At 43.2% G+C, this 16,864-nt stretch overlaps 1 protein-coding gene across 20 annotated transcripts in view; it reads right to left on the bottom strand.

Annotated features, from left to right (window-relative positions):
• LOC122998026 (uncharacterized protein C2orf16-like) overlaps window positions 1–16,864 on the bottom strand; it is a 177,909-nt gene that overhangs the window by 60,166 nt on the left and 100,879 nt on the right. For 16 of the 20 annotated variants that reach the window (XR_006407322.1, XR_006407324.1, XR_006407319.1 and 13 more), the window contains one exon: window positions 6,933–7,090. The exons of 2 other annotated variants lie outside the window; for them this stretch is intronic. Coding sequence is in view for 1 of the 18 variants with exons in the window: in XM_044374511.1 (XP_044230446.1) it covers window positions 2,553–2,856; window positions 6,933–7,090; window positions 8,301–8,540 (702 nt within the window). In the remaining 17 variants the exon portion in view is untranslated. Of the gene's footprint in view, window positions 1–722; window positions 2,857–2,940; window positions 3,822–6,932; window positions 7,091–8,300; window positions 10,015–16,864 lie in introns of those variants that run through there. 2 more of the 20 variants (XM_044374511.1, XR_006407328.1) reach the window with 2 other exon arrangements.

Raw genomic sequence — 16,864 nt, 5'->3', positions numbered from 1 at the left:
ACGTGCGTGTGTGTGTCTGTGAGTATGTTCGTGTATGCATGTGTGTTTATGTATGTGCTCGCATATGTGAATGTGTGTGTGTTTGTGTGTGTAGGTAATGTGTCGGCATACGGTGTTAAGCTACAGTGTTTCTAGAGACAGCGAGCAGAATAGGTTGAGATGAGTGTATGAGCTCTCTTTATAACTCACAGAAGGAAGGATGTCTCTTTTAAAGGCCCAATCATATAAACTATGTGAATATTTACATAATAACATATGAATTAAATACACATAGTTTGACTTATAGATGTAAGCCAAGAATGTTTGTGCTTCTCGGCTGATCATAACTGGAAATATGGACCTATTTTTTTCTGCTGCAGTTGCAAACATGAATCATGTAAACAAACCTTCAGAAAACTACAGACTATCAGACAATAAAAGTGACTCAACTGTTTTGAATTTCAGTGGTGGATTGAATTATGGGTTTAAAGCACAAATTTGACATTTTGGGTGGTATGAGAAGATTGATCTGAAGCTACAACTGGTTAACTTAGCTTAGCACAACGACTGAAAACAGGTAACAGAATCTGCTGACTAGCACCACTAAAGTTAACACAATATACTGTATCTTGTTTGTTTAATTTGTAAAAAACTGAAGTGTAAAAAGTCTCTTGGCTGGGACCAGTTACCAAGAAGTAGTCTGGCACAAAATCCCCCTGTAAAACTCTGAATTTAGGCTTTTACACTTCTGCTTTTGTATGCATTAAACAAATAAGATAGAACGTCTTAATTAGTAAGCTTTAGAGATGCTGGCTGCCAGATTTTGCTAACCTTGGACAAAGCCAGGCTAGCTCTTTCCCCCTGTTTCCAGGCTTTGTGCTAAGCTAAGCTAACATCTACAGGCTATAGCATATATAAGCATACATTCCAAAAACGTCAAGCTATTCCTTTGAAATTAACACCAAATTAGTTAGTGATCACTTAAAATAACTTTATTTCACTAAAAGTTTTGACACTACTTTTCCTCCAAAAATGGATCCATTACCATGCAAACCTGAAAGAATATGTAGTTGTGCTATAACGTAACATTTTTAAATGATAAGGACATTGCACATATTGTTTGCCAGTTGCCTGTATTTAGGAGAGTCCAATTCTAAGTAATCACAGATGTTGCAAAACACAAAACTTCAGTTAGACATAAGCATTCTTTTAAACTGTCCGGGTAAAGAAAATAAAAGCAGTGGAGCGTCAATGGAAATGTCAGGAAATTCTTACATGTAGTTTGATGAGTAAGTGAACCCATTGATTCATCCTTCTTTGAAAATGCAGTATGTATATGTTTCTTATTAGTGACTTGACAGGAACTGATCGGGAAAGTGATCTCACTCACTTTCTCACTTATTCACACACACACATACAGACACATACACACACACATACACACACACTCTCAGCTCTTTCCCCATGTGTTTTCTCATGTGGGATTGATGTGTTGTTAAATAGCAATCCTACAGTGAGAAACTGACATTTCTTTAATGCATTCCTTTAGCGTTTGCACAAATGGGATTTTCATGTTCAGGCCCTGGTGAGCATTAACACAAAGGCCAATGACTGGAACAGTATTGTCAATGCCAATGGAATTACTGTGTGACTAGCAGGAAAAAATACACCATCACCCCCATCAGGCCTGCCGTGTGTCTTGCTCGTGCCCAGGACAAGATGATCTCCAAAGGCCCCCCACCCCCTAGTCCCGACTGCACACAGGTCGCTGACTGGCCATAACGCACACACAACACATGTTCCATTTGCGCACTGCAAAAGAACTCTCCGTTCCGACACACTATTTGATCCAAAACAAAACTAAACTAACAGGCCAGCCCCACCACTAAAATTCAATCATATTAGAAATGTATTAAATTGATAACAAATCCGTTATTTAATGATACAAAAATATATATTGGGACCTTAAACAGCCCAAAAATAGGTCTACATACATAATTATCACACACATTATAAACCAATATATTCATTACTGTTAATAACCCACCATAGTTTTTTCAGTCACCACAGTCAATTTTTCAAATGTAAATGCGTAAAACAGGTACTGTGTTACATATGCTCATAGACTTCCCATGCACAGTCTTATTATCGAGCAAAATAGGCATGCAATGAATGCATGAATGAATCCCACTGTACTAACCTTTTCTTTACCGCACAAGAAAACCACGTCCAATTAAACATTAGTTCTAGTGGCTACTGTTTAGTCTGAAACTGAAGTGCCGAATTTTCCTTATAGCAAAGTCATTTATGATGTCTTTAAAGTCCAGTTTCTGGGCAAGTTGACACTCTATGGAGAGCATTGCCAAACCGTTTAACCTCTCCTGGTAGAGCGCAAGTAGTTTTTTATGAGCTTCATTTTACTGAAGGCCTGCTCACCTCCAGTCACAGTCACATGCAGAGACTGGAAAATGCGCAGCAGGATGCACAGATCTCCATAAATGCTCTGTAGTTCCATACTTTATATGGCATTTCATTAACAAAGACCACGCCATTTGAACGGTATAAAAGTAGATTTATTTGGATTGTCGAGAGGGTTCAGGATTGATGAGGAGAGTGTATGGTGGGCTGGATGCGGATCGAGGAGAGGGATGAAGGGGTCGATTGCTGGGGGATGAATGGGAGTTGAAGGTTGGTCTGGGTCGTGTACGGTGGGACGATGGGGTAGAGGAGAGGGATGAAGGGGGTCGATGGCGTTGGGATGACCGGGGACCAAATGGAATCACAAAGAGGCTGGAGCGTCTAGGAACCCGGGGGTCGAGACTCAGGGTGGGGGACATGTCTCGATGAGCTGTCTGCTTCGTCATCCCCCTGTGGTTCCTAGAATAGGATGAGAAGAATCACTTATGTGAAAGTATTAACCCTAACGAGCATGTCTTTGATGGTGGGAGGAAACCGGAGTACCTGGCGGAAACCCACGCGAACACGGGGAGAACATGCAAACTCCACACAGAAAAGACCTGGGACGGCCAGTGTTCGAACCCAGGACCTTCTTGCTGTGAGGCACAAGTGCTAAGCACTGTGAGCCACCGTGACGCTCATTGTGAGGGGAGAGAGGAGAAGAATGGGGTTTGGGGGGGGGGGGGGGGCGTGAGAACTGAGACGTATGGGAGAGAAAGGGGTTAGACACCAAGGAGGGACCGGCTTTCAGGTGTGGAATCTGGGTCTGGTGCCAAGGATTTAAATTTCTAGTTTATAATGGTCGACGACGATGTAGTAGGCTGTATGAATGAGGATGACTGGAAGACCGCTCATACCCCCAAAGAAGAGCTGCGAAGATAACATGGTACAGTTCATAGAGAGCAGAGGGTGGGTGAGGTGGGGACTGTTCAGGTGGCTGATCGGAGGCGGACCACCTACTGCTGCGTCTGAGCACGGCAGGATGTTGTGGGATTAGGTAGTGTGGTTGTCTTGGAAAGCGCTTGGGGGCGTCAGAGGATGAGGGGGTAGGATGAGAGCTGAGAGGGTCATAAAAGGCTGGATGAAGATCGGATACAGAGGGATGAATGAGGGTTGATGAGTGGCGTGAAGAAGGGACAAGTGGAGGGATGGAGGAGAAACGAGGACTAGTTGGAAACCGCAGATGGACCAAGAATAACAAAACGGGAAAACTGGTGATTGGGATGGTCGGTTGGAGCATGGTTTTGGGCGTGTGATTTGTATGGGTGTATGAGATATCAGCGTGATTGTGAACTGTGCGTGGTGGTGGGATAAAGGAGGATTGAGGGGTGGGATGAAGGAGGTTCAAGGACTGGGTAGAGAATGTGCTTGAACCAAGGGCAGGAAAGCGGATGGCATGGTGGTCGAGATGGTCCACCGGCGCATAGTGTAGGGCGTTTAATGTCTATGGATGTTAGAGATGATGGCATGGTTGTAGACAGTGTTTGGTGGCGGGATGAAGGAGGGTCAGCGGAGACCAGAGTGAAAGTGCCAGTGGACGGATCGAGGGAGGGATGACGAGATGAGGGTCGAGGGATGAAGGGATGGAGGGATGAGGGTCGAGGGATGAAGGGATGAGGGTCGAAGGGTGAGGGATGAAGGGATGAGGGTCGAGGGATGAGGGATGACGGGATGAGGGTAAAGGAATGAAGGGATGAGGGTCGAGGGGAGAGGGATGAAGAGATGGAAGGATGAATGCTGTAGACACAGATAAAACATTTGGCTGTTGGGGAAGGGAGGGGAACAGGGATAGAACAGTAGGAAATTGAGTTGGTCCATCAGAGGGAGCATCGTGGCTCGGTGCAACTGTTGCTGTGGTAACGGCTGGACCGGAGGTGGCTGAGGGAAGAAACATAAAAGAAGGAGCTGCTGGATCAGGTGGAGTCAAAAGCGTAGAGGCAGCTGCTGCTGAAGAAAGGGAAGAGGAAAGGATGAGGGGATGCATGTGCGGGGGTTGATTGTGCAGCCTGCGGACATGGGGATGAGAGAAAAAACGGAAAACACGAGACAGATCAGACAGGGAGGGAGCAGGCACAGGGGAAGATACAACCTGGCCCTGCGTCGTGACGTCTCCTCGAGAGCTTGCCGGAGGTGAGCAAACATCCAATTGAAGATGTTAATCGCTTGGAAAAGAGCCGCGTCCAAGTGGGCCATTGTGTAGATGCGTGTGGAGCGTCTGGATCCCAGCTGATCAGAAGCGCGGCGTCTGGAGGAGAAGGGTTCCATGTGGATGTGGTGGTGAAGAAGATATCACATTGGTACTGCTGGATCTAGTTGTGGGCGGTGTGTTGCCGAGGAACGTGGATCACGGAGCACGGGCGGGAGGTAAGCGTTTGCAATGCAAGCGTGTCGTAGGTCGCGTGAGAACTGAGACGTACGGGAGAGAAAGGGGTTAGACACGCTTATATAGGTATGCACGGATGATTGAATTAGTGAGGCACAGGTGATTGAATTTAGTGAAAGAGAGGGGCGTGGTCTTGTTCCTGAATTTTGTTATAATCATAACTCCATTTAGTAGCCATCTTCAAAAGTTGCATTGCATATTCTATTAGTGGTGAATTTGGTCTTTAAGTGAATCTGTGAGATCATTCACATATTTCCCAGAGAGCCTTGTGCATGACACATTGATGTCATCCTTTGACATATTTCAGGATTTCCAAAGGATGCAGAACTCGTCACATATCTGCTTCATTGATATGAGCCACGCACTTGGTTGAGAGATAATGCTGTCAATTGCAACATAACACACTTCATTTCTGAATAGGGTATCCGGTCTTTCCTATATTTCATGTTCCATCTCATCAAAAAAATGCTTCCTCTTTCTTTGTCTCATTTCCAACTTTGGTTTGATGCCCATGGCACTGGCAACAGCAGTTGCCTCCATCAGAAAACTGTCCCATGATCCACACATGCAGGCCATTTCTTCCTCCAGTGCCTTTATATTGGCAGCCTGCACATCAAGGGAAATGGCTGAGGACTGGATGATGAGGTTTCTATCCTGTAATGCGCTGTAACACCTTGACCCAAAATGTGAGGAGCACAACTGCATTAAAGGACTGGAAATAGGTCCTTAAGCCCTGCGCCTCAGATCTGGCTTCATTGGTGAGGTTACCTGTTGTGGCGAGGGCGTCTAATGCATGGATCACATCAGGGAAATGCTTTGCCACTGGGCGCACTGCCATTGGGCGCATTGCCTCTCTGCGTGCACTCCATCGTGTGCCAGACAAGCGGTGCAGAGAACAGTCCAAAACCTTCTGTAAGATTCCCCATCGGTGAGAGCTTGCACTGAATAACTTGCATCGTTGATTGATAAAGCCAAAGAATGTGTCTATATCTGGGCAGGCCTGGACTGCATGGACTCCAACTAGGTTAAAAGTGTGAGACGCACACAGGGAGTGTGTGGCAAAGAGATTTTTACTCATTCACTGACCTCTGCAGTCGGCTATATCAATTCCATGTTCACTCAATGATTCTTCCAACTTTGCTGCAATATCATCTCCTGTCTTTTTTGAGAAGTCCCTAAATTCTATGAAACCATCATTTACTTCATACCCATCCGCAGAGGCAGTTGGATAGGCACCTCACCAACAGTACATTTTGCTCCATGTTTGAGACATTTGGGGTAGCATCACACATTATGGAATAGTACGTTGCCTCTTGTTTTTGACTCAAAATAGTCTTTATGACATGCCAAGCACAAAGATCAATAAGTTAATTTTGCCTGTCAGGTGAAAGGTAATGGGTTTGGACTCTCTTTCCTGTTGCTGGTGCTCCCTAATGTTTTGTAAATGATCATATAGGATGTTATCGGACTTTGCCAATAGCTCAATTATGCCTTGAAAATGCCCATTATCTGGCTCATTGAGTCTGTGTTGCCCCTGAATGATAGATTCCTGGAGGCTAAATACATCCAGCAACAGTCTCTGGTAGTACTTTGGGTTTTTTTTTTCGATTTCTGACTCCATGAGTTTTTGCTGTCAGCTGTCAATTCCAGATGATTGTGGGACAGAATGCTGTAGGTTCTTCCATTTCCAATAACAGTGTTTATGCGCACTGTTTCTCTTATACTCTGGAAATTTTTCATAAAGCTTTTGCCATTTGATATTAGCAATGTTCATCCCACCTATGGAATTCAGTGCATGCATGACTTTTTGTCTAGTTCAAAAGAGAACAACAAGCATGGTAAGTAAAGTAAAGCTTTTTTAGAGCTGCTATATATTACTCAGTCCCTCTCTGTTTTTTCACAGCTTTAGGGGATTTAGAATATGTCAGGTAACTTGGGAATGCCCTGCCCTCTGCATCTTTTTGTGTTTCCTTTGCGATCTCTGTGAAAGGTGCTCTCTGTGCCATGACACATCCCAGGTTCACCCTGTCATTTTATCCAGCCATAATACAGTGGCCGGATAAAATGATTGATTAGTCTCTGATGCTATTTTGCTTGTGCTTGCATCATCTACCTGCTGCTCTGACTCCGGGCCAGGCGCTGTGTCTCCCTCCCTCTCCTCTCCAACGCAGCTAGCCTCTCCTGCCCCGCTCTCATCTGGAGGCTGGGTCTCTCCTCCTTGCCGTATCTCCTCTCTGACGCAGCTACTACCATCTCCAGACTCAGCTGTTTCTGTCAGAGGACGCGTTGTGTTAGGCTTTTATACAAGCTAATAACTGGACATTTAAGTTAAAGCTAGGTGATAGCTATTAGTGGCTGTGTTTGCCAGATGTTTAAGCTAGCTAAATGGATGTCTCACCTTGCTCTCGATTAATACGCTGCACCCCCATCGCAGGTGGGGCTGTACTTGTTGCAGCTTGAAAGTTTATTGGAGGGGGATTAAACTTTTGAGCTTTCAGTAGCATGACAGACTAAACTGTTTTTTGCATTACAGGGATGGAAAGTAAAATTGTTTTTGAACACTATGTCAAGGGAAATTAGGAAGATAAAAAATTAACAAGCTTTTATGTGACTCACAAATACTATATAAAGTTTTCAAAAATATGTATTTTTGACAAATTGTTCCAGCAGATTATTTAAAGGTTTGACCCAGGGCCTGGGACAACTGACCCGATGTATGTTGACGCCCCCATTCTATTGTACTGCACACATTTGAAACACTGTCATTTGCTGAAAGGGGATAAACATCTATACATCTTAACATACACTCACCGACCACTTCATTAGGAACACCTGTGCAATCTAATGCAATCCAATACAACAGCTCTACCATAAATTCTACATTTACGAAGCTTATACATTTTCAGTTTTTGTTGACATTGTCAGAAAGGTGATAATTCTACTTTATGTTTATTATTGAGGTTGTAAAGGGTGGTGGTGGTGTACTGGAGTGCATTATATTAAATGGTTTTCCTAATATTTTGTCCACTCCATTAACATACATGTATAATAAGGGCAAAATATTGGGAACACTTTTCAATATCATGCATTCCAGTACACCACCACTACCCACTACCTCAATAATAAACATAGTAGAAGTAGAATTATCACCTTTCTGGCAATGTCAACAAAAACTGAAAATGTATAAGCTTCATAAAAGTAGAATTTATGGCAAAGCTGTTGTATTGCATTAGACTGCACAAGTGTTCCTAATAAAGAAGCCGGTGAGTGGATAGCCCTTTTGGAAATACTGTTTGTGCATATGTACAACTGTTTTAATGTTTTGTCTGGCTTCAACTTATTTGGTTGACAAAATGTTATCTTTTGGAGGATGTGTTACATAAATAAGCTGTGTTTTCAGAGTGCATGTGTGTATGCATCTGGATGTGTTAAGATGTGTAGCTTTTGTTCATGGCAGGTGATGTTTCTGTGTGAAAGTAACCTCGGGGAGCTCAGCTGTGGGACAGCAGCAGCAAACCACTGGCCGCTCATGTGACCTTTGACACTGAACCACATGGTCAGGGAAAACAGGGAAAGACAGATTCATTGAAAAGACATTGTTTGAGAAAAGGAAAGAGCATAGACTGTACACAAACATGGACATAGCAAAGTGTAACTTCACCCATTGGTTTGCATTGGAGCCAGTTTGAAGCCCAGAGTTGCAGCTTATGGTCGGCACCATCTTTTCTATTCGGAGTCAGGACCTTTCAAATATGGAGTGTGGCATGTTGCCTTCCATGTTCTGGAAACAAGCCCCACCACCATGGACTAAAGCGAATGCTAGCCTTCTGGGAACCCCAAGCAGAGCAGGGGTTTCGCAATCAAGTAACGTTAACTTACCGAAATATTGTGACAATATTCAGTGCTCTGGCTCCTGGACTCAGTGCAAGTCCAGGAGCCAGGGAGAGCAGCGGGTGAGCCAACTGTCAACGCCCACAAAGGATACTGTAAGTCTTCAAATCAGAGCAATAATTTCCAAAATGACAACCACCACATTGGACAGCCCAAATTTAGTCATTGACACCATATTGACTCACTGAAATAAAATTATTGACTTAGTATTTCTGGAGAGATGTTGACATTTTCTGAATGGGAGTCAAGTGGAACCAGAGATTTTTTGGAGCCAGCATCTAGCAGGCATCAGTGGTAGTGAACTTTAAAGTACTTCCACATTGGCTTCAGCCTCAAGCAATGACAGTTGCTGCATGAGTGAGGGTCAACATGAAAATATTTCACCTGATGAATTATGGTATCTTACAGGCCCATTGTTTAGCTGGTTCTTTAAAGGGTTGGTTCACCCAAATTACAGAAAAAAAAAAAATCCTCACCCGGTTGTTAGCAGTTTTCATTGGAACCATTTTCTACCTGAGAAACAGTCCTTATAAAAAACAGTCCTTATAAAACCTTATAAAACACCTTGCAGTTAAATTTTTAAAATGTCCAAAATCTCAATCACCCTGATCGTACTGGGGTGGAATCTCAGAGACAATATCTCAAAATCTGAACTAATAAACCAAAATTATGCATAGCTAGATCCCATGAAAGGCAAGGTGAGAAAATATTTTTCACAATTTAGTGAACTGACCCTTTAGTCTGTAAAGCAGGTAGTGAGCTCAATGGAGAGTACTATTGTGTGCAAAAATGCACACGTGTGTGTGTGTGTGTATGTGTGTGTGTGTGTGTGTGTGTGAGTGTGTGTGTGAGTGAAAAAGAGGAAGCGTGTATGCGTCAGCTGCCCGAGAGAGGCAGGAAACAGGACAAGGTTAATGTTCTATGACAGACAGAAGCCAGCAACTCCCTTTAATGTTGCTCCCATTAGGGCGCTCCCGGTGCTTGCATCCCACTCTAGCATCCTTTAGAAGACGCCTCTGCCAACAACTGGTGGGAGAGCAGCAGCATGCCAGCTGCCAAACATGACATTTGCTGGCTAGGCCATTGAACCCCAGCGGGTGACATCTGCAGAGCAGCCTTTCATCCCCTCGTTGGGTACCTGTGTGGCCCCCGGCCCCTGAGAGCCAGGATGAATGCATTCACTCTTCCTCCCAGCTGGGTTCCTCATAGCCAAAGGGCCACAGCATTGACACACATGCACAAAGACAGATATACAGTACACACACACACACACACACAAAAAAAACGTGCAAGCACATGTGTTCACACACCCACACACAATCAAACACACACTCATATACTCCCACAAAATCAAAACAACTTTATTGTCCACCTTTGTTGCACAAAAGTAGAAATTCGTCTTCAGCTTGCATGACAATCAAGCGCACCACCTCTACCTCAAAAACACACCTCCGCACAACAAACAGCTTCCAGCGTCAACATCTGCAGCTCTGGGGGCTGCTTTTGTTTCCCCCTGTCGTTTCATCATCAGGGGCTGGCAGTCAAGTTGTGTTGCTATTGTTGTTATTTCAACCACAGGCCCCGCTGCAACAGGCAACTAGTGACGCTATCAAATCCTCACCAGAGTTTGATCAAATATGCAAACGCAAGCTGGGGTCGGAGTCGGTGAACGCAGAAAATAAACGAGCTAGAGACACAGAACTGGAAATAGGAGTAGGTATGTGAGATTAAGGAAAGGGAGAAAGTAGAAAAGCAGTAATAGTAGTAACACACCATTCAAATCAGTTGAAAATTTGACTCAGACATCTGTCTACAATTGTTTTTATCTTGTGGTTAATCTTAATGATGTATAAATGTGCAGATTTGCAACTCACTGAGGTTTGAGTTGTGGATATAAAGACCCAGTAGTAAAATAACATTTTTGTGGAAACAGAAAAACATTTGCAAGCTGCTGGTTATTAAAATAAAATACTAGCATTGTTTTTCAAACCCAATCATGTATCTAATTTCAAAACGGTAACGTCCAACTTCTCTTCACATTCCTGAATGACATGAGAATATAGCCGACGGTCGGGATTTATAATTCCCAGAAGCGTCTATTTCTTCATCAACACTGGCAATGTGTTTCTGTTTCTCCTCTCTATCTCTTTAATCAGGCTTGATCTTTGACCACTTGTTGTTATGAGTGGTTCTGTGTAGGGGTTCTGCTCCCGGCTGACATCCCATTAGCCCCACATTAGGAAATTCTAATCACTGTGCCACCGGGACGCTGGGACTCACAGCTCCTATTTCACTTAACCTCCAGCAGGAGAGATCAGACTCTGCGTCTCAATGTTTGTCCCTAATTACCTCCCTACAGTGAGCTGCCACACACAATTTAATCCAATTTTCATCCCCTCTCATCTTTAACATCTCGCAAAGCAGTCACACATGCATGCTATGGTTTATATCTACAGCCCATACGCTTCCCACTGGTGCTGTAATCACCTGTTGGATCTGCATAATTCTATCAACACATGAGTTGATACTTGTCACTTTTGGTTTTGTTTTGTTTTCAGGTTGCTTAAATCTTTACCACGGTCTCAAATAATTTGGTGCTATTTATCAGAACATTTTCAGTTTTTCACCTGAAGTTGCACTGAAAAAGGTTCCCAAACAATCATTCAAACAATCAACAAGCAATTCATTCATTCATTCATTCAATCTCTACACATATTCTCCTTTTATGGGCCATTAAACACATCAGCATGTCTAGTATGGGATCAGCTATCAAGGGTAAAGTTTTATGATAATTTGTGAACATGAATTTGTAATTTGTTTCCTCATATTAATAATTTCTACCCTTGAATTTTCAAACTTGTTCTCTCAAGCAAACTATTTGTGCCTTCAAATTACTAATATGTCTTTTGTGACCTCAAATCTGAGTTAAAAAACATATTCTTTTACTCAAAATGCCTCCAAATAACTCCATTCAACATAGTGAGCACTGTTACCTCACATGAAGACATCTAAAGACTGCAGGTGATGAACTTGAGGTACTAAATTACAAATTTGTGCACCCAAATTATCAATACATGCACATAAATGATCAAAAAATTGTACCTACTAAAGCTGGAATGTGTAGAATAGAGATTTGACAAATGTGGTAGGATGACTAGAATGAAAAAACTAGAAAAGAAACTAAACTAAGAAACTTTTAGAAACTAACATTCATAAAGCATATATACAGAAGCAGGTGATGTATGGGGGGCAGTAACGAAGCTGTTTGGAAATTTTGAATTCTGAAGTTCAGCCCGTCACCCTTCGCAAATGTGATGCTTTGTTCTGGTCTCAAATCCCTCACTTTTCCTGTGTCAACACATTGCTCATGCAGTACAAATACAAATAAGATTTGTATTGAGATCATATGACTTTATCAAAAATCAGACATTCTGATGTTTTTGGGCATAATTTAACATTTCCACATTCCGAGATCTGTTTGTCATCTTTGTCATATTTGTTCTACTCAATCCACTGTAGCAGTTACATCTTTCACACGCAGGAGAAATGCTCTGATGCACAGACAGTGGTACATTTTACATTTCTGGTGGCAGAAGTGCCAGCATGGCTTAGTTTAGAATATTTGGAATTATTAATGATATCTATCAGACTAGTAACGACTGTGACCCAAAGGAAAAAGATCTCACAGTACTGGCGATGCTGACTGAATGCCAAGAGATCTCTGGAAATGCAAAGAAGACATGAATCTTAAGATCACAACAACCACACAGAACAACACAATGTCTTGATGAGTGTGTGTGTGTGTGTGTGTGTGTGTGTGTGTGTGCGTGTGTGTGTGTGTGTGTGTGTGTGTGTGTGTGCACGTGTGTTTGATTGTGTGCATCCATGCCAGCCTGATTATGAGCAGGCATGCTTGTGCACATATGATATTTCCATGTTTACGTCTTGGTGTGTGTGTGTGTGTGTGTGTGTGTGTGTGTGTGTGTGTGTGTGTGTGTGTGTGTGTGTGTGTGTGTGTGTGGTTTAAAACCTGTGATGGCGTCCCTATGTGTTATCCTGTGTAACACAGTCTTGGTCCTCATTATCATTTCTCCCTGGGCCTGTTCTAGTGTTCAGAGCCCCACCAGAGGGGCCTTTGGCTCGGTGGGAGAGGTGTTGGAGGCGGCCTGGCCCTGCTGTGCTCCTTCCTTCCCCCTCCGCAGGGTGCCAGGCACAGCGTGTACCACTGGCAAGCCAAGCCTGACGATGAGGCTGCCTGCACAGCCAACGCCGTGTTTGAACAGGGCAGGGGGTTGCCACGTCATGCCGAACACACACATGCAGGAAGGCCTACTAGCACACACAAATACACACGCTCAAATCTCCATAAGGCTGACTCCTGGTGGGTTCGACACATGTTTGGAAGATGCTGCGGAGGTGAGAGTAAATGTGTGGTTTCTAATTTAACGGAGGCTTTCTTGCAGTTTGTGCAGGTGAGAAACACCACAGACAGAGATTTTAAAAATCTGTGATTCTGTCTGAAGAATTGGATTGACATTGATAATACTGAGTACAAATAGGATGTCAGTTATAGCAGATCTGGAATCAAATAAAGGACATGCCATTTACTCTAAACATGTTATCTTTTATTTATACAATTAAGGATTAAATCCTTTAAAAAGTTTAAAATAAAAAGTGACTGCAGTTCAGTGTTTTACTATACAACTATGTCATCCTCGATGCAGTAATTCAGTCTCCTCCTCCCCCTGACTTCATCATTTCAGCATATTGCGTGTTCCACATTAAGTTTTGATTCAGTCATATGTTTTGCTCTCAGGTGTGCCTCTGAACCATGAAATATTAAACCTATGAATTCAAGGAGATGTCACATTCTGTGTTTCATTCAATATTTACACCTACACTACATTGTTGACTCTTTGAATTCTAATAGGTATGGATAAGAAGAAGTAGTGCAATCTTCATCTTGGCTTTACAACTTGTTTCCAGCATCTGCTTAGTTTAAAAGTCTCAACTTTTTCGCAGTTTCTTTCCGTCCGTTTTCTACGCAAAAAAAATGAAAATCTGGTGAATGTTCAAATGTTAGAGAGCATTAGCAAAGAGCATTAGGAAGGCATCCTAAAAATGGAACTGTGTGAATATTGGCTTGAAATGTGTTAACACATGTGTGAGTGTGTGTCTATGTGTGAATGTGTTTATCTGACCTCCTCATTTTTGCCATCTCTAAGCGTCACGTCTCTTCTCAGAGCCTTCCGTGGGAGTCACTCCCACTCAGTCCCAAATAAAGTAAGGCCACTGATATCAGATACAGTATTGCAGTAGATGCATGCTTGTGAACACCAGCACACACATACAGTACCAGTCGAAAGTTTGGACACACCTTCCCATTTACTTGAATAAGACCGTGTGTCCAAACTTTTGACTGTATACTGTACATGCGTGCAGTATATGCACACACACAAGCACAACGAAGACACAAATCAATGTAGCCCTCACAAATCAGATTGAAACAACAGAAAAAGAACATTGTGTCTGTCTCGGTGCACCTCTGTGCTGCAAAAACATCAGCAGCCCTCTACTCTTAAACTCTGGCTCGCTCTCACAAGCAGTCAAGGGGGACGGGGAGTTCAGGAAGGGAAGAGATTGGGTTACCGTGACATAAATCTCTACGTCTCCTTCTCCCGTGTGTGCAGGAGGTGGGCAGCAGGGCGACGAGGCTCTTAGCACCAGTGTCTTTGGGAATGCCGGCATGCTCCCTGGAGGAGATAGAGGAGATAGGCCTGGCGCCTCCAGAGGAGTCTCTCGCCTTCTCTCCCTCTCCCTCTCTCTCTCTCACCCTCTTCTCTGCTTATCTCAGAGACACCACAATGGGGTTTTGTACAGTGGAGCAAAGCGAGGAGGCTTCAGGTGGCAGCGGAGTATGATATGCAGGAGGACAGAAGGCGAGAGAATCACTCCCTCTGTTCCACACAATGATACGGAACGATGCAGCACACCACACATCTCTAATGGATGAAGCACAGCTCCATGTTCGCCCAGCATATATTACATACACACCAGTCACAGGCAAGATACAGTGTTTGTTGAGTCCATGTTAAATGTTTAAAATAAAACCATGAGTGATTCAGCTTTTAGTTTAAACTTGTGCTATTTTACGAGCAAGGTTTTTGTTTTTGGGGGCAGTTAATGGTGTCTGGCAGTCTTCAGCTGGACTTTGAAATGCTTCCAAATAACTTTTTGCCCACAATATCTGGTTCAGGCTGTGCACATCACTGGCTCCAGTGCCATGCTATTACTTTTCAGATAAATGGCTGTTGTTATTGTTAGCTAAATGGTACAAAGGGATGGGATCAGCCGCAGGAGGGCCAGACCAGGTACCAGCTATGGGGAATTAGATCTGGCTCAGTAATGATCTGTCTAATAATCACCTTTGTTACAAATGGCCTGTTTGCTGCTGCTTGGAGGAGCACAGGAGATCAAAGTGGTGATGACACACACGCAGCATAATGACGGGCTGCTTGTCGGCAACAGGAGTGGGCTTGTGTCAATAACTGTCACATTAACATGAGGACTGAAGGCTGTCGCATTTCTGCAAAGAGTACATTTCTGCAAAGCATACAACCTGCTCAAGAGAGTCCATTTAGCCCGCATGACGCAACACTGCAACCTTAACCTGAAAAATAAATATGTTCAATGTGGTTTCTACGAGACAATAAAAAGTTAAAGTGTCATTTATGTTTTGTGTCATAAAGGTCAAACGTTATCAATCTACAGAATACTGCCGGCCAATCACGCAGAACTCACCATAAATCTTATCTGCTGGAAGCCTCGCAACCTTGATGATTATAGAGGCCAAAGGCTGTGCCCTTTCATGTATTTTCTCAGAGCAGGTAAATTGGAGAGCCAGCAGCTGTAATAGGAAAAAGCCTTGGAGACACTTGAGTCCCCCTGACGAAGAGAATAGCAATTATTCTGGAAAATCAATTTTCAACCCAATCTCTCCCTTATCGACCAAGAAGCTCCTTGGAAGTAGAGAAGGTGACAGGAAAATTTATATCCCAGATTCTATTAGCGGATCTCTATTTGCTTCGTGCATTGCAGAGAGGCTCCTTGTTTTCGTCGACATTTTGACTACAGGCATAAACACTGGAGCCGAGCACAGTCAGCACTGTTCTGTTAGAATAGCCAGTGTATATGAAAATTGATTTTTTTTTTTCTTACTTTCTAGAAGCTCATTCATTTCCATTGATTTAATGCTTGTACAAACTCAGTTCGCTATTGGAAATTCCATTTGTTGGATGGTTTAAGACATGACAATGGGCACTAGCCACTATTTATTGAAATAGACTCAGACATTCAATATGAGCCTTCCTCCATCCTCTCCTGAGTAGTTTGTATTACATGAAATCTAAGCTGCTGCACTTTGGGTGCTGCTGTTGCTTCTCCGTGTTTGTTTTGCATGTGTATGGGTGTGTACATGCACGCACTAACACGTGCACACAATGTCATACCTCTTCATGATTATTCCCACAGTCTTATCAGTGTTTATTTTCCTACTGCGAAAAGCCTATTGCTCCGGCATTCTTTGCATGTCATTCCCTGACCAAGATTTATCGTTGTGTTTATCCCATTAATACGTCAAGCCATTATGTAAACTGGCTACAGAATATTGCAGTGGTGCTTTTGACTGGCTCTCTATCACTTAGGTTTGTTTTATGCATCTTATACTCTTTTGTCTGCGTCCATTTGTCATGACTGTTGTTTTCTTTTAAAGACAGATTCGCTGCAGTGTTTCTGTCCTTCTTTCTTATTTTATTTGTGTATGTGCGTACCAGTTTATAACGTGTATGTGTGCATGTGCATATATAGTATGAATGTGTGTGTTGACATCACATAGACGTAAATCACAAGTGACAGTGCTCTGACACGGGCTAATAAAACTCCCTGATCTGGAAGCGCTAAAGGCACCTTCCGCATACACCACCCTGCAATGCAGTCCACTGGCAGTCTCTCTCTCTCTCTCTCTCTCACACACACACACACACACACACACACACACACACACACACACACAGACACAGACTTCCCCCCAAGACTACTGTGGGGCCATTTTCATGATTAACCATAACTCCTCAAGAGGAAATTCATTATATGTTG

This window comes from Thunnus albacares, chromosome 15 (assembly GCF_914725855.1).
Source record: "Thunnus albacares chromosome 15, fThuAlb1.1, whole genome shotgun sequence".
In the NCBI taxonomy this organism is placed as follows: domain Eukaryota; kingdom Metazoa; phylum Chordata; class Actinopteri; order Scombriformes; family Scombridae; genus Thunnus; species Thunnus albacares.
This window is presented reverse-complemented; position numbering and strand designations above follow the sequence as displayed.